This window comes from Schistocerca piceifrons, chromosome 1 (assembly GCF_021461385.2).
Source record: "Schistocerca piceifrons isolate TAMUIC-IGC-003096 chromosome 1, iqSchPice1.1, whole genome shotgun sequence".
NCBI lineage: Eukaryota > Metazoa > Arthropoda > Insecta > Orthoptera > Acrididae > Schistocerca > Schistocerca piceifrons.
Window position 1 is genome coordinate 779160305 of NC_060138.1, and position 27663 is coordinate 779187967.

General features: G+C 43.4%; 1 protein-coding gene across 2 annotated transcripts in view; it reads right to left on the reverse strand.

Annotated features, from left to right (window-relative positions):
• LOC124712792 (5-phosphohydroxy-L-lysine phospho-lyase-like) overlaps positions 1 to 27663 on the reverse strand; it is a 316431-nt gene that overhangs the window by 130346 nt on the left and 158422 nt on the right. For both annotated transcript variants that reach the window (XM_047242898.1, XM_047242899.1), the window contains exon 2: positions 3449 to 3567. In XM_047242898.1, the coding sequence (XP_047098854.1) occupies positions 3449 to 3567 (119 nt within the window). The remainder of the gene's footprint in view (positions 1 to 3448; positions 3568 to 27663) is intronic.

Sequence of the window (27663 nt, forward strand, 5' to 3'; positions counted from 1 at the left end):
GTCTTGTCTCGCACTATTTCCAGCTTCTGGCCGAGTTTACGTCCCAAGAGTGAATCTTGGCAAGGGTTCGGTGATGGTGTGGGCAGCCACATCGGCCTCATGGATACTGTGCAAGGTCACATTACTGCCAAGTATTAAGTGACCATTTTGGCTGATCAGGTTCATCCCATGGTACATTGTTTGTTCCTCAACGGTGTTCCTGTGTTCATAGACGTAAGGATCCCTGTTCACATAGCTCGCAACGTCCCGGACAGGTTCTGTGAACACGAGGATAACTGCTGCATCTTCACTGGCCACTAGAGTCACCAGATCTCAATGTTATTGAGCCTTTGTGGTCTATTTTGTAGGAAGAATGGTGTAATATTCGCTTGAAAAACATCGAGGAACTGTGTCTATCCATTCCGCGACGACTGGAAGCTGTTCCGATTGCTAACAGTTTTCGTACACCGTATTAGGCATGGTAATGTGTTGTATTTTTGGTGTTTCCGTATTTTCGTCCAACGGATTTCCATTTCTGTTTGCATGCAAATTATGTTTGAAATATAATGGCTGCAAGGATTAATAATATCTCCCTTGAACTAGGTGATTCATTTCTGAAAGAGGTAAGGAGTCACAAATTCTTTGATGTCATTATCAATAAAGACTTGACATGGGGGGACTACACCAGCAAAAATGCCCAAAACTAAGCACTAGCTATTCGTAATATGTACACTACTGGCCATTAAAATTGCTACACCAAGAAGAAATGCAGATGATAAACTGGCATTCATTGAACAAATATATTATACTAGAACTGACATGTGATTACATTTTCACGCAGTTTGGGAGTATAGATCCTGAGAAGTCAGTACCCAGAGCAACCACCTCTGGCCGTAATAACGGCCTTGATACGCCTGAGCATTGAGTCAAAAAGAGCTTGGATGGCGTGTACAGGTACAGCTGCCCATTCAGCTTCAACACGATACCACAGTTCATCAAGAGTAGTGACTGGCGTATTGTGACGAGCCAGTTGCTCGGCCGTCATTGACCAGACGTTTTCAGTTGGTGAGAGATCTGGAAATGTGCTGGCCAGGGCAGCAGTCGAACGTTTTCTGTATCCATAATGGCCCGTACAGGACCTGCAACATGCGGTCGTGCATTATCCTGCTGAAATGTAGGGTTGCGCAGGGATCGAATGAAGGGTAGAGCCACGGGTCGTAACACATCTGAAATGTAACGTCCTGTTCAAAGTGCCGTCAATGCGAACACGAGGTGACCGACACGTGTAACCAATGGCACCCCATACCATCACGCCGGGTGATACACCAGTATGGCGATGACGAATACACGCTTCCAATTTGTATTCACCACGATGTCGCCAAACACGGATGCGACCATCATGATGCTGCAAGCAGAACCTGGATTCATCCGAAAAAATGACGTTTTGCCATTCGTGCACCCAGGTTCGTCGTTGCGTACACCATCACAGGCGTTCCTGTCTGGGATGCAACGTCAAGGGTAGCCGCAGCTATGGTCTCCGAGCTGATAGTCCACGCTGCTGCAAACGCCGACGAACTGTTCGTGCAGATGGTTGTTGTCTAGCAAACGTCCCCATCTGTTGACTCAGGGATCGGGACGTGGCTGCACGATCCGTTACAGCCATGGGGATAAGATGCCTGACATCTCGACTGCTGGTGATACAAGGCAGTTGGGATCCAGCTCGGTGTTCCGTATTACCCTCCTGAACCCACCGATCCCATATTCTGCTAACAGTCATTGGATCTCGACCAACACGAGCAGCAATGTCGTGATACGATAAACCGCAATCGCGATAGATTACAACCCGACCTTTATCAAAGTCGGAAACGTGATGGTATGCATTTCTCCTCCTTACACAAGGCATCACAACAAAGTTTCACCAGGGAACGCCAGTCAACTGCTCTTTGTGTATGAGAAATCGGTTGGAAACTTTCCTCATGTCAGCACGTTGTAAGTGTCGCCACCGGCGCCTACCTTGTGTGAGTGCTCTGAAAAGCTAATCAGTTGCATATCACAGAATCTTCTTTCTGTCGGTTAAATTTCGCGTCTGTAGCACGTCATCTTCGTGGTGTGGCAATTTTAATGACCAGCAGTGTAAGATGTCAAGGATAGTAAACACAGACACGATATTAATACTGTACTGTATCCTGTCCGCCGGCCGAAGTGGCCGTGCGGTTAAAGGCGCTGCAGTCTGGAACCGCAAGACCGCTACGGTCGCAGGTTCGAATCCTGCCTCGGGCATGGATGTTTGTTATGTCCTTAGGTTAGTTAGGTTTAACTAGTTCTAAGTTCTAGGGGACTAATGACCTCAGCAGTTGAGTCCCATAGTGCTCAGAGCCATTTGAACCATTTTTTTTTTTTGTATCCTGTCCTGCCGCATCCTATCATATGGCACTTCAGTATGGGGAAATGCAGCACATATGTATATTCATAGGCTAGCAGTCATTGTACTAGCTAGACTACTGGTAGCAACACGGAACTCACGAGTGCTTCCTTCAGCACATTTCATGCTATTTTTTAAAAAGCCACCCTCCGCAGTGCTCGTCGGTCCCTGTCCGTCATTACATGACGTCTACCCGGTCTTGGTTCAGCTGTGGCTGTTCCTTCGCGTTTGCACTTCACAGTCACATCACTAGCAGTCAACTTGGGCAGCTTTAGAAAGGTCGAAATGTCGCTGATGGATTTGTTATTCAGTTGACATCTAATGTCTTCCAGGAGTGCTAGTTCTGCAAGGCATTCAGGAGAGCTTCTGTGAAGTTTGGAAGGTAGGAGACGAAGTACTGGCAGAATTGAAGCTGTAATGACAAGTCATGAGTCGTGCTTGGGTAGCTCAGATGGTTGCCGGCCGCGGTGGCCGAGCGGTTCTAGGCGCTTCAGTCTGGAACCGCGCGACTGCTACGGTCGCAGGTTCGAATCCTGCCTCGGGCATGGATATATGTGATGTCCTTAGTTTAATTAGGTTTAAGTAGTTTTAAGTTCTAGGGGGAAAAAAATATGGTAGAGCACTTGCCCGCGAAAGGCAAAGGTCCCGAGTTCGAATCTCGGTCCGGCACACATTTTTAATTTGCCAGGAAGTTTCATATCAGCGCACACTCCGCTGCAGAGTGAAAATCTCATTCTATATCCAATGTCTAGTCCACGTTCGAAGTCACTGAGCCCTTCCGGTCGACCCTTGCCGCTGTGACTGTAGCGCTGCTGAGAACACAATACTGCCCGCCTCCTTCTACATTGGCGGGTCTGCCTCTTGCGATATCTAGTAGTCAGTGCTGCATTACATGGGGGTGGGCAGACACTTTTGAGCAGATAGTGAATGTAAAGGAGCAGTGTGCACTGTAGCCGTACACTAACTTTGGGAGCAGAAACGGCACTGGCGGTATCGTCGGCCTTGGCTCTTATGCAGCCAACAGCAGCAGGGCTGCGGAACACTCACCGTTGTTGACTCTGGAGGAACAGTCGATGTAGCGGAAGCCGTCATCGTCGTAGAGGTAGGGCCCACTGGAGCGGACCACCTTGAGCGGACTGCGTCCGAAGTGCAACTGGCAGGTGCCCCTGGAACAAATGTCAGGCCGCACTCAGTTCACCTCTGCTTAAGTCGTTAAGTTTCATCACCGAAAGATTTTTTGTTGTGCAGACTACAAAACACATCAGTTTCACACCAGGATATTTGCTTTTTGTAGGAATCAGCGAAGTTGTGCCATTGTCAACTAACAAAGACCCAAACAAAATTTTTCAACAATAAATGCCGGAAAGAGTCAGGTATATAAATGAAAATGGCCAAACGAGGAACCAGTACCACCCTCTCAAATATGAAAACTTCTCAAATAAGAATGAAATCCTAGCGACAGGCCATCTTTCATTCCAGAAAAACAGAGATTGTGCCCTACTCATGCTTGGCGCTCGGCCGTGAGACGTGCTCGGATAACCCAGTCGATAAGAGCATGAACAAGAAAACCAGGTCTCAGGATTCTAGTCGGCGTCCGGCAGACAGTTTTAAGCTGTCAGTAAGTGCCTGAATACCTCCGATTCCTGACGTCTTTTGCCAATGACAGATTTCCTGTTTAGCAGAAACGTCTTTCGAAATTTCGGTAGTTCAACATTTTCGTCTGATCCGTGGCAGTTTATATGCATTAGACGAACATTGAGGCTCAAAAATAAGGATGAAAGTGACTATCGCATAATGTACCACTTCCAGTAGCATAGTTCGTTGAAAGTTGAACCATATGTTGGAAGAACTACTACAGTGTGGTACAGAAGGTAACTGAAAGAAATATCAATGACACGAACAGAAATGACACTTTTATTCAAAGACAACAATTACACTGGATTCACCGTGGTTCATAATGGTTCCCTGGACATTACAAAGAGCGGAACATGGTTCTTAATAAGGTGTTTGATCACCGTGGGCGGCGACGCCTGCTCTGCGACGTGTTCCCATGCTGGCGACAAGGTCGGAAAAGAGTTCTTGTCATAGAGCGTTTCAGTCCTCCAACAGTGCAGCTGGATGGTCGTTGGTGCATGTGGTCACGCTTCGCTTCCCCTACGCATTCCACACACATACTCCATGGGATTTAAGTCGGAGGAACAAACAAGCCAGTCCATTGGACGAATATCCTCTGATTTCAAGAGCTCCTACCGAGCTAGGCGGTGCTGTGGTTAGCATACTGGACTCGCATTCGGGAGGACGACGGTTCAAACCCGCGTCCGGCCATCCTGATTTATGTTTAGAGTGATTTACCTAAATCGGTTCAGGCAAATGCCCGGATGGTTCCATTTTAAGGACACGCCCGATTTCCTTCTCCGTCCTTCTTTAATCCGAGCTTATGCTCTGTCTGTAATGGTACCGTTATCGACGGGACTTTAAACACTAATCTCCTCCTCCTCCTCCTCCTCCCCCTCCTCCTCCTCCAAGAGCTCCCTCGCCCGCGCAGTTCGATGCGGTAACGAGTTGTCATACATGAAAATGAAATCAGGGCCGGATGCACTCGTGAAAAGACGCACATGTAGAAGGAGCACAGCCGGCCGAAGTGGCCGTGCGGTTAAAGGCGCTGCAGTCTGGAACCGCAAGACCGCTACGGTCGCAGGTTCGAATCCTGCCTCGGGCATGGATGTTTGTGATGTCCTTAGGTTAGTTAGGTTTAACTAGTTCTAAGTTCTAGGGGACTAATGACCTCATCAGTTGAGTCCCATAGTGCTCAGAGCCATTTGAACCATTTTTTGAAGGAGCACACTATCACTAAAACGTTCACCAGGCGAGTGTTCCGTGTTCAAAGATTCTGAGGTCAGTATGTCTCTCAACACCACATCACCAGCACCACCAAAACCATCATGTTCGACAATGTCCCTGGGTCCTTTACGTGGTACCATCTCGCCATACGAGGGTACGTTCAGAATCATTACTCAGACTGGAGCTGCTCTCATCCGAGAAGATCACGCGACCACACTCCTCCTTGGTCCAATTCCTACGCTCTCGACGCCAACGCAGACAGTGCTCAGAACTGCGTGTGTCAGCGGAACACACCGTACTAGTCGTCGGACAACGAGACCACCCCCATGCAGTCCACTGTGCAGCGTGAGACTGCGTGCATTGCAGTTCCGTTAAATGTGATTGCAATTGCATCCACTGTTTGCCGTTGGTCCCTTCTTGCCACATCCACAACGTAGCCGTCATCTGATGCTGCGGTTCAACGTGGTCGACCCTCGTTCGAAAAAAAAAATCGCTCTGAGCACTACGGGACTTAACATCTGAGGTCATCAGTCCCGTGGAACTTAGAACTACTTAAACCTAACTAACCTAAGGACATCACACACATCCGTGCCCGAGGCAGGATTCGAACCTGCGACCGTAGCAGTCGCGCGGTTCCAGACTGAGGCGCCTAGAACCGCTCGGCCAAAGCGGCCGGCCGACCCTTGTTCGGCTGCAGTACTTGTGGTTCGGAAAGCTCCCCATGCCTGTGAAACAACTTTGTGACCAACACGAAACTTTTGTGCTACACTCGTCACACTTGTCCGTCGTCCAGTTTCCTGATAATTCTTCCTTTTGTGAAATCGTTCAAATACTGTCTCCGGGCCATGTTGTAACGAAGAACCCCACTACAGAGCACCGTAACTTCTCGATGATTGACACACACACACACACACACACACACACACACACACACACACAGTAAGTGTTTTCCCTGTCCTACAACTGCCTCGCATTGCGGTGCCAAAGCGCTATAGCCACACTGACCTCGCACCATGTTATCTTCAACTTTCTCTGCACGACAGGGAAACCTCTGGCAACACGCTCCCGCACTTTCATTTATTTCCACCTAGTAGTAAATGTAGTATATAACCGTCAAATTCACTAGTTTTCTGCAATTAATAAGTGGTTTAGTGCTCGTTCCGTAACTCAGTTTTCATGCTGCGTGGCAGAGGTTAAGTACGAAGAATTCAGTGTACTCACAGTTTACGCTTACAACGTTCCGTTGTGAAAAAAATTACGCAATGTAGAGAGATGCGTTAAGTGGAAAGCAAAAACAAATTCTCTTTCATTTCTGAGGCACATGCCTTCAATACTGCGAATCTACTGATGAAAACAGAGCCTGAGTAAGAGATAATTGCAAAATAGAATGTAGGTACATTTGAGTCTTCAGTCACTTATTAGAAAAAGGGCTCTAAAAATTCAGAATGTGAACGTACGTTTGTAGGTGAAGTACAAGATCGTTTTATGTAGCATTTGTTCTGTATTCAGACCAGCGCTCGTTACAAAGAGAAGGCCTTATAAAATAAAGCTTAACAAGGCGATTCATAATGCGAATTAAGTCCGGCTATTGGAGTTCAAGAAGTGTGGACAATTTCTTCATTTAAGCCTGACATCAAGAACTTCGTGTGGCCAGCCTACTACACAGAACAGACGTTATATAAGTACGCTTCCGAAGGCTATATAACACGTGCCGTCAGATGGATACCAGGGATGTTATCCAGGCACCTCTGATTCTCTACGTATCATGTCCCGTTGTGATGCAGGATACTAGTGAAGGAACACTACAGCAGTGTAGCACTGTAGCAACGCAGTCTTTTGAAATAATAATCCCGTCTTTCGTATAGCGCTGGGAAATCGATATAACCCTTATTGGGCATAGTGAAAAGAAGATCGTGTCAGCACTTCTTCCGAATACAGTGGAGCGAGAGTTCATCCTTGACTATTTTATTTTCTTGGGTTTGTAAGCTTTCTTTAGAAAAAAATAATATCTGTGACTGAATAAGTATCATTTGAAGGACTTTCTTGCACTGCTTTACCAAACACATTTTTATAAGTAACTAGATAACTAACCCGGCATTACCCTAGTATTCATTTTGTCAATTTCCTATTATAGACTAGAACAAAAAATGAAGTGTATTTGTAGTGTAAGATAGGAAAAATTTCATTTCCATGTATATGTCAAAACACTTTTGAAGTTATGAAACAATCGTACAAAGAAATATCAAGAATGTAAAAATGTATAAATACAGTATCCAAATTAAGAAACAATATGCACAATACAAATTCTCTATAATGTTTCGTTAGCTCACAACTTGATTATAAACACTATTTCTAGTTACATGTCGAGGCAACTGGGCGCAGCTGATTCGAGTACCTACAACGCGATTTTCTAAAAGTCTCTATGGCGACGCCTCTTCATAGCACTACAGACAGCAATTTTTTTCGCCGAATCCGATTGTGCTTCTCAGTCGAAAGCTATTAAAGGCGCTGCCAGGTTCCAGGGATTTCCTGAAATTGACTCGACTGTAGCAATGTCTTACGCGGTAAGGAATAAAGGTATTAAAACTTAATGCATGATGCTGCATTTTTCCACGCATCTCAGTGTTTCTGGCATCATGTCTCTTGAAGTATTTGTCATACAAATGTGCACGTACATTCTGCAGCATTTGTTGGCATCGTCTGCTAAATGTGTTGCGAATGGAGTTAGTAGCAAAGAAGTAATTACGCGTCATGCACAATGCGGTAATTTTTCACGCATGTCGATGTTTATGACGTCGTATCTACTGAGGTATGTGTGGTACCATCATATAATTTTATAGGTGTGTTTAGAGGCATATGTAAATACTGTCTGCGAAATTTATTGGGAATAGTGTCAGTAGCACTGGAGTAATAAATTTAAAAGTCATACATGACGCGACTGTATTTCAAGCATCTCATTGTTTATGACGTAATATCTCATACAGGTAGTTGGTTCTTACCCCCCCCCCCCCCCCACAGCGATTGTTTGCTGACAGTAAGGAGTGTGCGTACCAAGACGGTTGAAAACGGTCCAGTGGTTTAGGAGGAGAGGTGGAATATAGACGTATACATACGTATTCAAAATCATTTTAACTGAATCAACTGTGGGTTCTTGGTGAAACATTAACTAAGCAAACGCTGTTTTTAGCTTTGTTTCACAATTTATTATTAATGTTATTACACAACCTAGGTTTCGGGTTATAAACCCATCTTCAAGTATATTATTGATTCCCAAAGATGATAATACATCGATAAACATGATGGTGAGGCAAAAATAATCTCATCTTCTTAGGTATCGATCCATAGCTTAATGTACCCTAACATCAACGTCCATTTTTTTAAACAAATTACATCCATTATTATACATTCACCAATTATACTACAATGACTGGACTAAAGTTATGCATCAGCTAAGATATTTTTAACTACGATGGACTGGGGCCCAAAGTTTAGCTTCTATCCTGGGGTTGTGATCTCATCTAAAAGATATGAATAATTGAATTGGGTTTGCCCGTTTAATAACAGGTGTGGAGATATACACATCTGTTTTTTTAATTTCTAAAATTTCTAATTGGTCGAGTTTGGCCCCCTTTTCCTCTGTGTGTAGGACTTGTACATCTATTGCGTATTTGTGATTATTGTTCAGGCAATGTCCTGCAAAGGCTGAATCAGGCTTCCTAAATCTTCAGCTTCTGTGGTGTTCCTTAAGCCTAGTACAGTCCAATGTAACAAGACTGACGCTCCCGGCATGTGATTTTATAAACTCCACTTTTTGTAATAGCTGGCTGTTTTTCTTTTGCATTGAACAAGAAACCATCTGTTGTCTGAGGGACATAAAAAACAGAGAAACCCTTTGCCTTCAAGATGTTATTCATTCTATTTGATGTTTTCCCTATAAAAGGTAATCTGTACCATTTCTTTTCCTGTTTGTGTTTTTCATTGGGGACAGTAGGGACCTGGCTTGTTTGTTCATCTTCTCACCTAAAATTTTATCAGTGGTGTTGGGGTCAAAATATGGCTATTGTTTTTATTGTGTCAAGTTCCTGGTCAAAGTCTTCTTGGAACATAGGGATAGAAAGGAGACGGTGGATCATGTGATGGAATGCTGCAAGTTTGCAGGTTGTAGGGTGTTGGGAGGAAGCCGGGATGAAAGTGTCAGTGAAGGAATCTTTTCGGTAAATTTTAAATTTATTGTTACTGTCTTCAATCTTTAAGCTAATGTTCAGGAAATTTATGTTGGGCACCCACAACTCCACGCTGACCTTTATGTTAGTGTGCCACTGGTTCATATTATTTCTTAGCTGATGCATAACTTCAGTCCGGTCATTGTGATATAATTGGTGAATGTGTAATAATGGATGTAATTTGTTAAAAAAATAGTCATTGATGTAAGTGTACATTAAGCTATGGATCGATACCTAAGAAGTTGAGATTATCTTTGCCTCGTCATCATGTTTATCGATGTAATATCATCTTTGGGAATCAGTAATGTACTTGAAAATCGGCCTATAACCCTAAACCTAGGTTGTGCAATAAATTTAATAATAAATTGTGAAACAAGGCTAAAAAGAGTGTTTGTTTAGTTAGTATACATACGTACATACATACAGCACATAAATTTTTATAATATGCATGGATAGCGAACAATGATAATACATAGAATACATAGAATATATTCGCAGTGCGAATGCAAACAACCATCAGCAGTATAATGGAATAAGGACAACGAAAATTTTTGTGGGACAGGGACTCGAAACCGGATTTCCCGCTTTACGCGAGCTATCGCCTTAACTGCTTTGGCTATACGTGTACGACTCATACCCAGACCCGAACTTCAGCATGTCGTCTTCTTACCAATACACGAACTGTATTATCGAATTTATCCGACGATACCGGGTTGGAACTTTCAATTAAAATGCCCTCCCCTTTACGGGAATTACGTAAACTGTGTACGAGTACACGATGTGACGCAGGAAAGACAAAAAATGGAAATTTGGGTCTGGCCGTATGTCGTGCATGGACAGCCTAAACGGTTAAGGCGATCGATCTCGTAAAGCAGGAAGCCCGGGTTCGAGTCCTGGTCCGGCACAAATTTTCATGTTGTCATTCCCTTATACAGCTGAGGCTGTTCGCATTTGCAATTGTGAATACATTTCATGTATTTCATAATGCAGCAGCCACCACAGTTGGCATTCCTTCTGATACGCATGCGTTTATGAAGGAACATTGCACTGCAATATCGAATTCAAAAAGTATTTTACTCGTCTCATCAGACACTCGGTATCGGAAAACAGAACTGCTATGAGAGTTCGAACAAAGTTCAACCTTTGGACAGAATATTAATTCAGCTGCTACTGTTGTTCGGCCGGGACGTTCATACCAAATAAGGAGTATCGTATGAAAGTACTATAGATCTCAAAATCGAAATAAGTTCATCGGACAGATTATCAGTAACCCCCATAAAAAAAAGAACACTGATCGCTTTCGAATGCTGTAGATGGTGTACTAGGTGGTCACGTGATCCTCCACTGCTGTCTTCGTACTAGGCTGCCATGTGGTCCTCCACTGCTGACTTAGGTTATAGCAGTAAAGTGGTCAGTATATGACAGTCACTTGAATGGACTCAGCGCAGCAACATGGGTCGACGTGCATACGTGACAGAATTGCAGAAAGAACCTATCGTATTTAGACGTGTTCATGGCCACGCAGTGAATGAGCTTGCTCGATCTGTTGGTGCTCCAAAGCGGATTGTCCAACGTGTGTAGAACGATGTTGTACTACTCGCAGCCATATAATGTGGGGTAAGAAGAGTGGTCGTAAACGAACCTAAACGAATGGGGCTGAGACAAGTGTCACGCTCTGTCAACGACAAACGGTTCAAATGGTTCAAATGGCTCTGAGCACTATGGGACTTAACAGCTATGGTCATCAGTCCCCTAGAACTTAGAACTACTTAAACCTAACTAACCTAAGGACATCACACAACACCCAGTCATCACGAGGGCGACAAACGGTTTAAAAATTTGAAACCCGTCTGGAATTGCTGCTGTGAGCGAATTCAGGCTCATTTCCACCAGTTTCCGAGCGAACATTGTGGAGGGAACTTCATACAATGGACATTTGCAATCGACTACCTCGCAAAAGGCCAAACATCACGGAAGCACATAAAGCTACACATCTTCCGTAGGACAAATAACACAAACTGGACAGTACCTCACTGGAGGCGTCTAAGTTGGTCAGACAGGTCGCGATTTTGCCTCGTTTCAAAATTTTAATTGCCTACATCACGTTCATACAGGCTGTAAGTGGTAAAACTGCATATATTTCTATTGGTGACTGAGGACAGTGTGCTGAACGACATTACATCAGTATTTACTTTGTTTGCAGACTAGTGACTATAGTAAGTAGGAGCAGTACGTTTTTAGGTTGGTTAGTACCCCAAAGTACTTGTGGCAAGAGTCATTAATTCTTATTTTCGCTTGGGGAGCAGCTCAGGTGTTGAAGTGTGGACGCGTGGACGCAATACGGTTAGTCTATACTGACAAGCGTTGTCCACTTAGTGCTGCAGTTACGACCGTGCAACAAATACCAGGTAGTAAATTATGTGACCTGTTTACAGTAAGATTGTTAAACACACAGAAAAAAACAGCTAATACACTCATATGTGCACGTATGAAGGTAGCAATGATCACAATATCTGCACTTATGCCCTAAAATCCTGTTTATAGAAATTAAAATCTGATGATTAGACTAGTTTCAGTTGCCAACGCAACCATCCCCAGATCTGCGAACGAGTACAAAAAACAGAAAGGCGCACTAGGAAAAATTTCCTTTTTGTGGAATAATCGTCAAGCTTAAGATATATGAAGGGAAACTCAAGTATAAAGCTAATAACCGACGACTCATCATAAAAATGTCAGTATATAAAGTGCGGAACGAGCATCGTTCATAAATGTTATATGAACTTTAACTGCATGCAACTAAGCATTGTTACACCGAGGAAAGTTTTATACATTCCATGCTCGTATGAGACGGAAATTATACAAAAACTTGATATACCAGTAATAACCGTATAATGTAGTAACTTGCACTTGTGTAAGAGCAAAGTCAAAGACAAATTTTGGTTGTGACAGAATACAAAAATTAGACTGGTTCTACACCTGTAGGAATAAAGGAATCAAGTAAATACGTAGTAAACAGTGAAACATAAAATCTAAAGTTAAAAGGTGTGACAATAGTCAAATATAAGAACAGACCATGAGTAATAAAATCGTAGTCAAACGCAAAACATAAAAAAATCATCGTAACTCCTTGTAAATTGACGTCAGTAAATACCTGTGTGTCCAATAGGACTAATTTGACAGTTATCCATTCATAGCCATAACATAACTGAAAGTTGCATGCACTTGCCCTGGCTGAAGCAAAAGCTGACAGGAGAGCGGACAGGTGGTGAGGAAGTGTGTACATTTACATAGATCGACATATAGAAAGAATGAAAGGTAACGTAATAGATATTGTATGTGGAGACAAAAATGTAATAATTAAAATACTTTCACCAACTGCGACATGGTCGCGTATACAAACAGTGATCCAATACTGTCAAATGTTTTTTATTCCAGTCTTTGATCACAATATCAATTCTTTAGACGATGACCGGTTTCGGTCCGTAATGGCCATCCTCAGATCTACAATATACAAATATATACACCTAGTGAGCAGTGTGTCTTTCAACATAATACAGCAATACGTATCACAATATACAATCACACAACCAGAGAAATGCACAGGTAAAATACGGTGAAACGTACCTTTTTTATACCATGTCCTAAAGTGATGAGGCCATAATGGCATCGTCAAAACATATAAATATAATTTGCACAGCATCATCACATAGATCTAAAATAAGGTGCAGAATAGGCCACATGGTACACACAGTCATTATTGCAACTGGCTACTGAAGTACAGTAGCTACCAGAAATCTGTTTGCCTACATGCTCCCTAGATGTCGCTACTTTGGGCTTAGATGTAGTCATCATTTACGCAAAAAACACAATATGATAAAAACACATCAGATAAAATACATGTAGCAGACTTTTAAAATTGATAACTATCATAGAAACCACTTGTGATACATTAAAAGACGAATAGAGTTACCCATATAAAATAATTAAAAGGAAATACATGAAGAGAATAGGACCGATCCTTTTTTATGGTGGATTTATGGTCAACAATTAATATACGTAACACATTGCCTGTAGCAACCCATAATTGCCTATGAAAGCTAAAATGTCTATATGACAGCTGAAAAAAGGACAGATCAATTATCAGCGCCCTCTGTTGGGTCGGCTACCAGGTTGTTATGTATGCGCGCACCGATCTTAAGAACTTAACCACTAGAGGGCTTTACATACAACATGATATGTCTCCCACAGAAACCGTTTAAACAACATGTTAACAGTCAATAGCCGGCCGCGGTGGTCTAGCGGTTCTAGGCACTCAGTCCGGAACCGCGCGGCCGCTACGGTCGCAGGTTCGAATCCTGCCTTGGGCATGGATGAGTGTGATGTCCTTAGGTTAGTTAGTTTAAGTAGTTCAAAGTTCTAGGGGACTGATGACCACAGATGTTGAGTCCCATAGTGCTCAGAGCCAGAGCCAACAGTCAATAAATAAAATTGTATAGTCTGGCCATACATTCCATGAACAGGTAGGACATAATCAGGATTAGAGCGACTAATGTATGGTAGCTCTCGACATAAATCATCAGGTAAGGCTAGAACGTTATCAAACAAAGCAAAGTAGGCGTTGGGCACAAAATCGCTTTGTCCATTGAGTACCCTAGTGGGCTCATGCTTTTTGGCTTTGTAAATCTCCAACTCCTCCAACAAATCGAGAGCTCGACCCTTCTCTGCTCTTTGTAGAATACGCATACAACCCTCGATATTGCCTATAGTGTCGCTGGTTTCTGCCAAATGTATTCCCGATGCAATTTTGTTAAAGAAGTCTAGTTATACGCTATCCAGTCACACTAATGTGATAATGTCCAAAAGTCTGAATAGCTGCCTTTTGCAGCGCGGACAACTGCGGGACCGGCAGAAAGAGAGTCAGTAAGATTCTGGCAGGTACCGACGGGGATGTGGAGCCATGCCGGCTCCATTGCCGTGGCCAGCTGCGCCAGGTTTCTCGGCTGCGGATGCATCACGCGAACAGCCCGATCGAGATGGTCCTAAAGAGTCTGGTGGCCAGGGGAGTATGGTAAACTCATTCTGGCGTTCTTCAAATCACGTAATTACACCGAGAGCTGCGCCGCACTTTACATTGTCCTGCTGATAGATGCTATAGTGCGAAGGAAAAAAACGAAGTGCATGTAGGGGTGGACACGGTCCTCCATGACAGATGCAATCTTGTGTTGATCCATTCTGCCTTCCAGAATGACGACAGCACCCAGGGAATGCCACAGAAACATTCCCCAGACCGTAACTCTCCCTCCTCTGGCCTGTATCCTTCCGAAGATTGTCGCAAGGTGTTTGCTATTAGACGCCTCACGCCGTACACTGCAATCGCCATCTGTCCTATGGGGCGTAAAACGTGATCCATCTAAAAAGGCCACCTGTCGCCATTCGCTGGACGTGCAGTTGCGGTACTGGCGTGCAAATTCTAGTCCTCCGTCGCCGATGAACAGCAATCAGCATGAGTGCACGGACCAGGTGGCTGCTGTGGAGGCCCATATTCAGCAACGTTCGCTCAACGGTCATTGAAGAGACACTGTTGGTAGCCCCTCGGTCCATCTGGGCGGTCGGTTGCTCAGCAGATGCATGTCTATTCGCATGCACACGTCTCCGCAGCTGTAGTTCACTGTGCCAGTGGTGCACCGCAGTTGCCTCGGTGCCGGTTTTGGATGGCGCCATTTTGTCATGAAAGGAATACTTTAACCATGGCGGCATGCGAACAATTTAAAAACTTAGCCGTTTCGAAAATGCCTACACCCTTGGCTCGAAAGCCAATGACACGCCATTCTGGACGTCAGATAAATCGCTCCGTTTCCGCATTACAACGACTGCTCTGCTTTCCGCGTCTCCCGACACGCTTTATGTACCCTCCACTGCTAGTGCTGCTTCCTGCCCTCTGTCGGTGGTTATTGCACGTTGACGTCGAGCATAGGTGGTGGTCACATTAATGGGACTGGACCGTGCATTAAATAAATAACATGCAAGGTGTCGAGTGAACCGACGTTTAATTGTGTAAAGGATGTGGTTGAAGACTTAGGAGGTTCTTTGATATTTTCTGGGTGTTTCTCGTACCATGACTTGGACTTAGTCACTCAGGTTACCGTGAAAATGAACCAGGGTGTTTATTTCTACATTGTCGTGGAGTAAGTGTTGCCTTCTTTCACACGATGAACTGCTGTGAACACACCCATCTTCCCGGGTGACAACAGCTGTGTTCACAGGGCAGCACGATTATGTTCCTGGTTTGATGAGCACTCAGGCTATTGCTCCTCGACTGGACTTCTAAATTACCCGTTGTTAATCCCACAGAAAGTTCTTGGGATTATTTACAACAGCTGGTGAAGCGTGGCACTCAACCTTCCCGCAGCTTGGTGTATCTACGGGATCCAATCATCTATGAGTCAGCTGGAAGTAACGTACACGTAATAAACTGATGACTTTACCAAGGCTGAAGGCGGTGTTACACGGTATCAGCGAGATGTCTTCCGGCACTGACTAATCCTTTTGTCCGATGTGTTTAGATAAGTACACGCATTTGCAGCATTTATTTTGTGACAGACCTATAACATCACATTTTCCGACGGAGAACAAGACTATACCTACGGTTAACTGTCCGTCCAGTGCCACTGAGATGTACAGTTTTGCATAACTAGTCACAGAGTAACGACACAGTTCAGCGTCGAAACACACTCGCGCGGTAATGTGTCACGACAATTATTTCTTTGATAATGCGCGCCTTGGAGTTCTTTTCCCGTTAGTTGAATCGGCGTAAGTTGATCTCTGGTGGTTGCAGTGGGCTAGGCCTGACAGCTTTGAGGGTCTGCCTTGACCGGCAAGGTAACGCGATTTTGTAAACGATTCTATGGAACGCCTCCGTGTTATCACAGCTCTGTAGACGGCTACTGTTTTCGTCTGCAGCAGTTGACGCCTCGCAGTCAAACGCTCACAACAGCCTTACGAACTGCCTGGGGTCTTATTATGTCGTGTCGTCTATAATATTTAATATAATGGGTCATCTGTAAACTACATCTGTGTTTATACTCTGGAAGCAACTTTACAAGTGGGGTAAGGAACTTCGTGTAAAACTGTCAATGTAACACTTTCTTTTGGATGCGTAGTAACTAGTATCAACCAAAGATTCTAGAAAATGTTTTGCAAGTACTCCATAGAATTTACCATGCAACAACCGGACTCCTTCAATTTCTTTGTACATCAACTCGAGAGTTCTTAGTTTTTTGAGATTCAGGACTACGAATCTATTATTAGCTGTGGTATAGACAAGCTAGCATGTTGAAATTTCAACACAGCGACAGATGGTTGTCAAGGTAATGTAAAACCGTGAACGAAAGTATTTAATGTGTCGTAGGACCGCCTCGAGTCTGATGAGCGACTGCGATTTGTCGTGGAATCCATACGAACTGTTCAAACTATTTCTACAAAAAGTATGGGTTATTCATCATGCATTACAATGTTTAATTCCGGCAGCCAGGTTCTCTTATATATATATATATATATATATATATATATATATATATATATATATATATATATATATATATATATATATATATAGCACCAAGGTGCCCTTGGGTGGACTGAGGAAGGTGTCGAATCTATATGTTCGTCGCCATCTTATCGAGCAAGGTGGCGCAGTGGTTAGCACACTGGACACGCAATCGGGAGGACAACGGTTCAAACTTGCGTCCAGCCACCCTGATTTAGGTTTTCCGCGATTTCCCTAAATCGCTTCAGGAAAATGCCGGGATGGTTCCTTTGAAAGGGCACTGCTGGCTTCCTTCCTCACCCTTCCCTAACCCAACGCGACCGATGACCTCGGTGTTTGGTCCCTTTCACCATGCCATTCAACCAACCAAACAGCATGTTAGATAGGGGCACCATCTGTCACACTGCATGTCATAGAATCCTTGTGCGTCATTCGTCTTTGGGGTGTAACAGGAACACTAAGGAATGCAGTCTGTTCCAGATTACTACAGACTCTCACTGGCAGTTTCGACTTTTACTCTTTAATTTGTACCATACTTTCTGTAAATAAACACTGTTTTGTGCATGTAATGCCACACAGCACATAAATATTTGCAGTCACATTCACCACCAGTTATGATCAATCGGTCTTCACTAAGTAACATAAAAGAATTTACATCAGCCAGAATAGTATTATTCTCACTGTGATGTCAAAAAAATGCTGTGTCACTGAAACTGCCATCAATAATAAAATACATTAATACAGTTAACTAATCACTGTACACTGTCTATATTCATATTCCACGCACTTCGGTCTGGAGTCAACAGAATGATTGCTCTGTATCGTCAGTACTAATTGGGTTCTCCTAAATGAGATCATTCTCACAATGGAGGGCCAATCGTTTCTCTACCCAGGGAGTGAGCGAGAATCCCACATTGCTATCCTAGGCAAGGGGATGATGGAGACGGTTTTTGGCAATCTGGTATGAACCTTCAAGTGTATATCTGTGTGGAATGCATGTATGAGCATAGTGAGTGCTTGTGCAGTGAAGTTTTGTATTTGCATTTTTACAGATGAAGGGAGAGGGGAGGCAGAAGAGGCACATACCCTACTTCTCTCAAATAGTAGCAATTGGACTGCTGAGCTGAAGATCCCCATCCGACGAAAGGATCCCCAACAATCACATGAAGCCGGCCCATGAGACAATACGAAGAGATTAGGTATTTAATCCAGAACAGTGGTGCGAAGTCAGATGACTAGGAATGTGACCACGACGCATTTACTCCCTTGCCGTCCAAGTACTAGCGGTGAAAATTTCTTGCACCAGGACTCAAAGCGGTTACCTACGAGTCGAGCGCCACAGCCTGAGCGTGCATTACCGACCTCGGCTACTGAGGAACACTGATCAGTGATTGCTCGACATAATTAGGACTGTACCGGCACCTCAAGCGCTAATTCGTCTGTAATTATCTTATAACTTTTAGGCTGCTTTTACCGGACGTAAGCGATAGCCCTGCTCTAGCAGAGAACAGTTATAAAAATTCTTCATAGGTACAAGCTAAATATATGCAGCTGCCACCTTGCGCTATTGTGTTTCGTACGTGACGCCTTTTATATTACTCAGGGACTAAAGCGATTTACGTATGGCCTTCGTGTGTCAGGCGGTGATTTGTTACAGTAGGGTGCAGAGGTGTTGCAGCTCGACTTGGCATACCAGGTGAGCAACATTTCCTCTTGTTCAATGGTCGACACACTCCACACTGCCGGCCTTGGACCACCAGTGCATTCAAAGTGAAAGGAGCGCGCAGTTTGATCCTTGTCAGGCAGCGCTCGTATATATGTCCACGGAATGAATTACTCTTGCTTTGTGATTCTGCACCCACCACTCAGGCACGACTGTGTATGATAATGCGAAGGCGTGTGCTTCCCCAGCCAATGTTTTCCCCAACAAATTATATGCTATGGACAACATCTGTTTTGGGAAAAGTCTTGGACGACCGCCATTTTAGCTCGTAAGCTTCAATTTATTGTAATACGTAAATTTATTTAACAAATACTCAGCTGTAAATGCTTACTGTGGAAAGAATTTGCCCAGTTTTCGTTGTATATATGCCCTTCAGAGATTGCATAATAGACACTTGCCTACAATTCTGGTCATTAAAACTGCAATACAGTGGAGCTGGTAGGCAACAAATGTCGAAGTGGCATTAAGTGGAGTGGAGTGTATTGCACCTAGAGGATATTGTACCTAGGAACACTCGATGTATTTTGCCGGTGGTTTAGTCTAGTGATTGATTTTAGAATCAGATGAAGGAATGCGCACTGGAGATCGCCATAAGGACTTTCCTCCATTTCCTGCTGTTTATGTTCTGTCACATAGATGTGACGTATGCTGTTGGCATTAATTTTAACGTGATACGTCCCATTGGCATTAATTTTAAGATTATCTGATTAAGCTCCATCCGAGCGAAACGCGTAATATATAAATTACAAATCTGTAACCTACGAAGTAGAGAGGATATAAAATGTAGACTGGCAATGGCAAGGAAAGCATTTCTGAAGAAGAGAAATTTGTTAACATCTAGTATAGATTTAAGTATCAGGAAGTCTTTTCTCAAAGTATCTGTGTGGAGTGTAGCCATGTATAATAGTGAAACATGGACGATAAATAGTTTAGAGAAGAAGAAAATAGAAGCTTTCGAAATTTGGTGCTACAGAAGAATGCTGAAGATTACATGGGTAAATCACATAACTAATGACTAGGTATTGAATAGAATTGGGGAGAAGAGAAATTTGTGACACAACTTGACTAGAAGAAGGAATCGGTTGGTAGGACATGTCCTGAGGCATCAAGGGATCACCAATTTAGTATTGGAGGGCAACGTGGAGGGTAAAAATCGTAGAGGGAGACCAAGAGATGAATACACTAAGCATATTCAGAAGGATGTAGGTTGCAGTAGGTACTGGGAGATGAAGAAGCTTTGCACAGGATAGAGTAGCATGGAGAGCTACATCAAACCAGTCTCTGCACTGAAGACCACAACAACAACAACAACGACTATTTTTAAAATAAACCCAGAGGATGTGTCTGTGTAACCTGTGTTTTATTTTTTAAGTGCACTTTATGATTAGCAATCTCTACTCTGTGCTTGTTCACTACCTTGCATGAAAATATAAGTTTAGCTGGTTGTTGGGACGAATTTATCCTCTCTGAGACGAATGAAATGTACCCAAAGAGTGGAAACCTGGACACGTCACACCAATATTAGAGAAAGGCAACAGGGGTAATCAACTAAATTACAGGCCCATATCATTTACATCGATACGCAGCAGAATTTTAGAACATATATTTTGTTCGAACATTATGAATTACCTCAAAGAGAATGGTCTATAGGCAATCAGTCAACACGAATTAGAAGGTATCGTTCTGTGAAACACAACTGGCTCTTTACTCACACGAAGTGTTGAGAGCTATTGACAAGGTATTTCTAATTGATTCCATATTTCAAGATTTCCGAAAGGGTATTGACACTATACCTCACAAGCGGCTTGTAATCAAATAGCGTGCTTATGGAATATCGTCTCAGTTAGGTGACTGGATTCGTGATTTCCTGCCAGAGAGGTCAAGGTTCATAATAACTAACGGAAAGTTATCGAGTAAAACTGAAGTGATTTCTGGTGTTTCCTAAGGCAGTGTTACAGGACATCTTCTGCACCTTACCCATACAAACGATTTAGGAGACAATCTGAGCAGCCGTCTTCGATGGTTTCCAGATGATGCTGTCGTAAAGTCATCAAGAGATCAAAACAAATTGCAAAACGATTTAGAAAAGACATTCGTATGGTGCGAAAATTGACAATTGATCCTAAATATTGAAATATGTGAGGCCTTCCACTTGAGTGTTTCGGTTACACGATAAATCAATCAAATCTAAATGCCGTAAATTCAACTAACTATCTAGGAATTACAATTACGAAGAACTTAAATTGGAAAGAGTGCATAGATAATATTGTGGGGAAGGCAAACGAAGACTGTGTTTTATTGGCAGAACACGTAGAAGATGCAACAGGTCTACAAAGAGACTGCCTACATTACGTTTGTCCGTCCTCTTTTGGAGTACTGCTGCGCCGTGTGGGATCCTTACCACATAGGATCAACGGAACACATCGAGAAAATTCAAAGAAGAGCAGCACATTTTGTATTACCGAGAAACAGTGGAGAGAGTGCCACGGACATGATACAGGGTTTGGGGTGGACATTATTCAAACAAAGGCGTTTCTCGTTGCGGCGGTAGCTTTTCACGAAATTTCAATTACAAACTTTCTCCTCCGAATGCGGAGATGTTTCGTTGACTCCCACCTACAGAGGGAGAAACGATGATCACAATAAAATAACGGGAATCAAAGCTCGCACGGAGAGATATATGTATTCATTTTTTCAGCGCGCTGTTCGAGAGTGGAATTATTGTGTTGGTTATTCGATGAAATCTCTGCCAAGCACTTTAGTGTGATTTGCAGAGTATCCATGTATATGTAGTTGTAGATGACTTGCTAGAGGAGGACAACGAATGTCTGTTACATTTCGTGGGAGAATAAGAGGACGGACGCACTTAAAAAACGGTCGGAATGAGCTCTGGCACATTCTTGTGTGACCTGCGTGACTCGTGAGGCGCACGCGGGTGGATAAACGAGCTTCCACACAGAATTTTTAGGCGAGACGTTCAGTGGCTCTTAGGATCTCTCGATACAAGCTTCTAGAAGGATCTGGTACCTTTCTCTTTTCGCAAGAGAGTCTAAAAGCTGTATTACTACGCGCATTTCACGGGCTCTGATTGGCCTAGAGCGCAACAAAGAGAAGCGTGACAGTGGATTGATGAGGTAGGGCTACGAAAAACGAAGCGAGAAACCGTATCTTTCGTTGACCGAAGGAGAGATAACTGTGGAGCTTCATAGAGGTCTGTCAGATAGGTGTGGGGAGCGATAAGGACCAGATGCGTGTGGATGGTGGAGAGTTAATAGTGATGTAGAGTATAGATAGATAGCTGTGGGAAGATGTAGAGTCGAATCAGATAGCGGTGGGAACTTATAGACAGTAATTTCGGTGCTGAAAGTATCAGATATATATTGGCTGTTGTTTAAATCACATCTGCGTAGGACGTAGCAGAAGGCTGATGGAAGATTTCAGAGGTTGCTGCCGTGCGGAGCTGATTCAGTTTGTAAGCTGAAATGGTAAGAAAACGTGTAGTTGTAAGCGAGGTTAGTGAGGAGTTTAGACCACGGTGGGATTTGTCAGCGTCAGTACTCATGGGAATAATGAACGTTCTGTGTTGCTCAGTTTTGTTTTGATTGTGCGTACATACAGAATAAGTCTACTTAGAGCCATGCTTTCAGTGTGCGAAAGTGACCAATCAGTTCTTTTAGAAGAGCGTGGTCCATTCAGAGCTCCACCCTGTTACCGTCTACCGAAGCTTTAATTAACGGTGTACTAACTTAGCCACTCCGATCATGACCCGTGCTTGCTCGGTAGAACTTTCTGCTGATGTCTCAGTTCCTTTAGCCACGTTCCATAACTTATCTAACTAATCATGCCTTGTGCCTGCATGGCTAACATTCTATCGGATCTTGGAATCCATTCCCTTAACATACAGAGCCCTCAACGTGCTGATTATTTTTACCCGTCTGTTTTCCCTCTGGTACGAGTTCATACCGGATAATGATGCTTAGCAATTCATCATAATTTTGTTGTCAAATTTAATGTCAGCTTTCCAAGACAAGGGCAGTAAAAGTGTTAGTCTGTCCCAGTGCAACCACAGTAGTAGTATAAATCTTAAAGCTGCAAATATCACTGAAAGATTACGTAGTCGTCTCCATAAGGCTGTACCGGGTTGGCGTTATCGTGTGTAGGGTTAGATTGAGAATACTCTTTCTCAGTTGCAGAGTTAAGGTGAATCATAATTTAGTTAGAACCCGATATGCCCACTGTGATTATGATTAACGGTGAATTAAAAGCAGTAAAAGATGCAATATCTGGTTGGACAAGTTTCTGATGTGTACTAGTAGGACAGAAGCTATCAGCTGTTACTGTTGACAAGTGATTATCGATTATGAATCCCTGATACCTACAAAGATTTATACTACTATTCAACTCAACTCCGTCCGAACGGGCCTCGGAAGGTTCGATGGTACCGGCCAACCGCCGTGTCATCCTTAGCCTACAGGCATCACTGAATGAGGATATGGAGGGGCACGTGGTCAGCACACAACTCTCCCAGCCGTTGTCAGCTTTCGTGACCAGAGCCGTTACTTCTCAGTCAAGCAGCTTCTCAATTGGCCTCACAATGGCTGAGGGCATCCGTTTGCAAACCACGCTCGGCACCCTGGGCGGTCACCCATCCAAGTGATGGCCAAGTCCGACAGAGCTTAACTACGGTGATCTGATGGGAACAGGTGTTACCACAGCGACAACGCCTTCGGCTTTATAGTGCCACTAGTCAGATTAAATCAACAAGCACCTTTCAGTACAATATTTACCCTATTAAATACGGAGGAGGGATGTACGACGATTGCAAGCAGAAGAAACGAGTTACGGACCGTCAAAGAAGTTGTAATCGACTTAGAGTGCCTTTCTGAAGACGCAGTGGGTACCACCGAACGACCGAGAAACTCGTGTTTGGTTGATATGACTGTCGTTGGTAGGGGACCTACCTAGCACACGTCAGGTGTTCTTATAGAACACACCTTATAGACTTTGGCATCCTGCTTATGGGCACTTCTCGAAGGCAATTGACGCCGATACCCACAGGACTTGTTGACGCCGTTACTAACAGCACGCAGCGTTCTGCAGAAGCTTGGACTGCTACCCAGTGTGATGATACGCCTTATGAGAGCTTGAGTGTTTTCAAGGGTGGATAACAGTTCTCTGATCCATTAAGCTATGAGAAGCAACCGATTTCTCTGTCAGCGTTCATATCTTCATCAGCGCTGCAGCCACGAGTGAAGAACGTGTTTCGAGACGAGATTGTTACGTTTGTAGAGTTCGTGGTTCATTGGAAAGAATTCTTCTATCTTTCGCTTTTTCTGCCATCTTTTTGCTTCAGAAATGCAAAATTTATGTTAATATGATCTGTCAGGAGTTACAGATTCCTTCTTATGGCTTTTCGGCCCATCAAGATTCCTTCTGCTGGATCTTTTACTATGAAATACGAGGGTTGCTCAGAAAGTAGTGCAACGCATTTTTTTTTCTCGGGCGAAAACAATGCTACGAATGCGAAACGTTACGTATGTGTTATTTGAAGTGTCCTGAGTGAGCGCGCCAAATTTCCGTCACTTCCGACACGGCGTAGCTGCAAGACAGTTTCAAAATGGCGTCTGTAGGTGAAGTACGTCACAAGCAACATGCTGTTATTGAATTTCTCACTACGGAGAAAGAAACTGTGAAGAATATTCACAAAGGCTTGTGAAAAGTCTATGGAGCATCTGCTGTCGACAGAAGTAGTTAGTTGCTGGGCACGGAGGGTGAGGTTACCAGAAGGCGGTTCAGCGGAGCTCCACGATTTGCAGCCGTCACACCTGACATGTTGCAGCGAGCTGATGTTGCCATTCGCGACGACAAATTAAAGGGTGCCATTCGTGGAAGACGTTTTGAGGTCGATGAGGAAGTGATTAACACTGTGAAGCACTGGCTCCGTCACCAGGACAAGGATTGGTACTGACAGTGCATACACGCTCTTGTTTCACGTGGGAGGAAGGCCATAGAACGAGAAGGAAATACAAAAGATATCGTGGAAAAATGGGGTTTGTAGATAAGACACCATTCTTTCGCGTGTGTAATTCTCATTATGTTCAATAAAGAATTGTTGAAGGAAAAAAAATGCGGCGCATTACTTTCTGGGCAATCCTCGTATGTTCTCATCCAGTGCTCCAGCCGATTAATTCTCCTACATTTCTTCGTTGATGATTTTAATATCACCTCATTTCGTGTATTTCGAGTCGTAGTTCACATCTGACGTCTTACTCCCGACTGAAATTTTGAAATCGTGTAAACACTGTTCCGCGTTTTTCCGTAGTATCCGTCTTCGAATGATGTCTGGATAATCGATGAAGATTCGAATGCGAGTGGCGCTCACAGAGAAATAAAAGTCGTCTTTAATCCAAGCATTTTCTACAAATTAGATTTAACCTGCTTTTGTAAGAGCAAAACTATTCCCACATCAGCTGTGGTTGCCGATGGCAATTTAAATTAAAAGACAGTTGTTCTACGCAATGTCCCTTCACTATCATCAGATGTTGCATTTCATTTGTACAGAGCACTACCTGTGGTAGAGCACAGGAAGAGCACAATTTATGTCATCGAAAGATGCCCTCGATAAATTGTACTGACCATTCAAAGCCAAGCGATAGAAATATCGTAAAATCATAGTTAATTTTTGTCGACTGGACTTACTAAATCTGTATTTGATTTGAAAATTTGGAGTTTGTTGCTTTTGTTTATGAAGGAAGAACGCGTGACGGCAAAACGGGCGATCCAACCCCAAAGTGAGGTGAATGAAACAACAAGCAATTGAAAAATCGCTATCAGTTCCGAACTCTATGAGGACACCTTAAGAGTTGAATTCATATATCATTCCCGGCACTTCCCTCTTCTCCACATCTACTGTTCCTGCCTCTCCTTCCTTCCATATTCAGCCCCATCTTCTGCCGTCTGGATCCTGGAAAAATCATGCGAGTACGGAGCGACCTCCTGTAATAGCAAAAAGACTGACGGGAGTGGACAGTGAGACTGCAGAGATCTTGAATGCAGATACTTAATGAAGTCCACAAGAAAACACCGTGAAAGCTAATGTAGTCATGTCGGATCGCTGTTCCGTGAAGTACAGTGTTGTGGATTACGTCACGTCCTTGACTGCAACGGTGACGCAATCCAGTGTTTTAAAACCTCTCTATGGCAGCTGCGTTCTATGACATTTGTCAAAAGACAAAGAAAATTATTAACTGTCGTATAAAAGGATGCAGTATTTTCATCGCTCACGAAGGGGGCCCTCACGCCGCTTGTAAGCGGACGTATTTTCCCATCGGTGTCTTAGGCCACCTGCTTCTACGTAGTATTGACGACTGTGTTGACCAATGACAGGCGCACTCTACAGAAATGAAACACACGCATCATCTCGTTGTTTTTTGTTATCTGGTGGCTTTCCCTGTTTGCGGAAGAATGATACGTATGTGCAGCAACAGTATTGCAAGAATATTAGAAGGCTAGTTGAATGCGCGCTATAGGACTGCTAGAAAATACTGAAACGCAATTAATACGTTTAATGTATTAACAGTGAAGATTATTACTAATACTTGAAAATCATCACTAACTTCTTCAGCAGACATCAGTCAGCTTTTTTTCTGGTGTTTGTAACTTAACCGCACTATTTTTCGAGAAACGTTTAGTATGTAAATGTACGAAAACATATCACTATTTGTAAAATTATGAACACTAGTGAAAAGAAGACTGCTTTTTTCATTTTCAGCGGTTAAACATGGTAATTGTTGCAAATAGTGACGATCGAAGAAACAGGCCGAGGTTTGGTAATAAAATCGGACAGACTGTTTCCAGGAATCGCAATTCGTACATTGTTTGTAAATGACGAGCAGTTGGAGGCCTTCATACAGTATGAAGAAAAAATGCCGCACTTGGAGGTCGGCATGCAATTCCTCATTCCAATTCAAGACAAAAGTGTATACAGCAAAACCTAGTCTCACCAGTACGACGAACAGAAACGCAATTTTTTAAATAAGGAGGCTCTGGCAACGCTGTAACTGTCTGTATGTGACCAAGAACGGGTAGAGCGAACTCTACACTGTACCAGAGCTCCCCTATTAGCTCAGTGAGGAGAGGCGATACCGAATCGAGCGGATTCCCAAACTCGCCGATGTTCGAGTCGCGTTCGCGCCGAACTTCTTTCTTGGTTAAAACATCAAATTGCAACCAATTTACACCTCTAAAATGCGGTATCTTTTGTATTTCATTCTGTTACTGTTACTTTTGTTTTAAGGTTAAGACATAACATGAAATTCTTATAGACGTAAACGACCACTTTGTTTCGTACATGACACAAATAAAGCAACAGAAAATAACAGTGGCTATTGTAACTCAGTTCTGTGCGTATGGGACACGCAGGTCGCCGAAGTGGCAACCAACTGAAAGACTTGCACCAGGCCGTAGTACCACAGGAGATTTTTTTTCGTGTACACTGTCATCTTCACAGAGACAGTACAAGAAACAATCATTTTAGAGAAGATGTTGCTGAATCCTACGCAACTCACTGTATCCACCAGTGCCGAAGCAGCATGCAAACGAGCTGTTGGGTCGTGTACATCCATGGGTGGAGTACTATGAACTTGCTCCTTTAAGTGTCCTACAAATAAAAATGTAGTGGATTAATGTCTGGTGAATGTAGAGGCAAAACACTCGACTTCCACGACCAATCCATTTCCTTAAAAACACTTCATTTAAATAGTTACGCGCAGTACTGTTTTTCTGGGGAACGCTGGGGGATGCGTACCGTTAAACGTTTTCGTCGACAAAGTAATTTTTTTACAATGTTGAGAACTTGGAAGATTGCCAAAGATTTATTTCACGGACGTAAATTTTTATTTCATTTTTTTCATGTTGTTAATTGCAATAC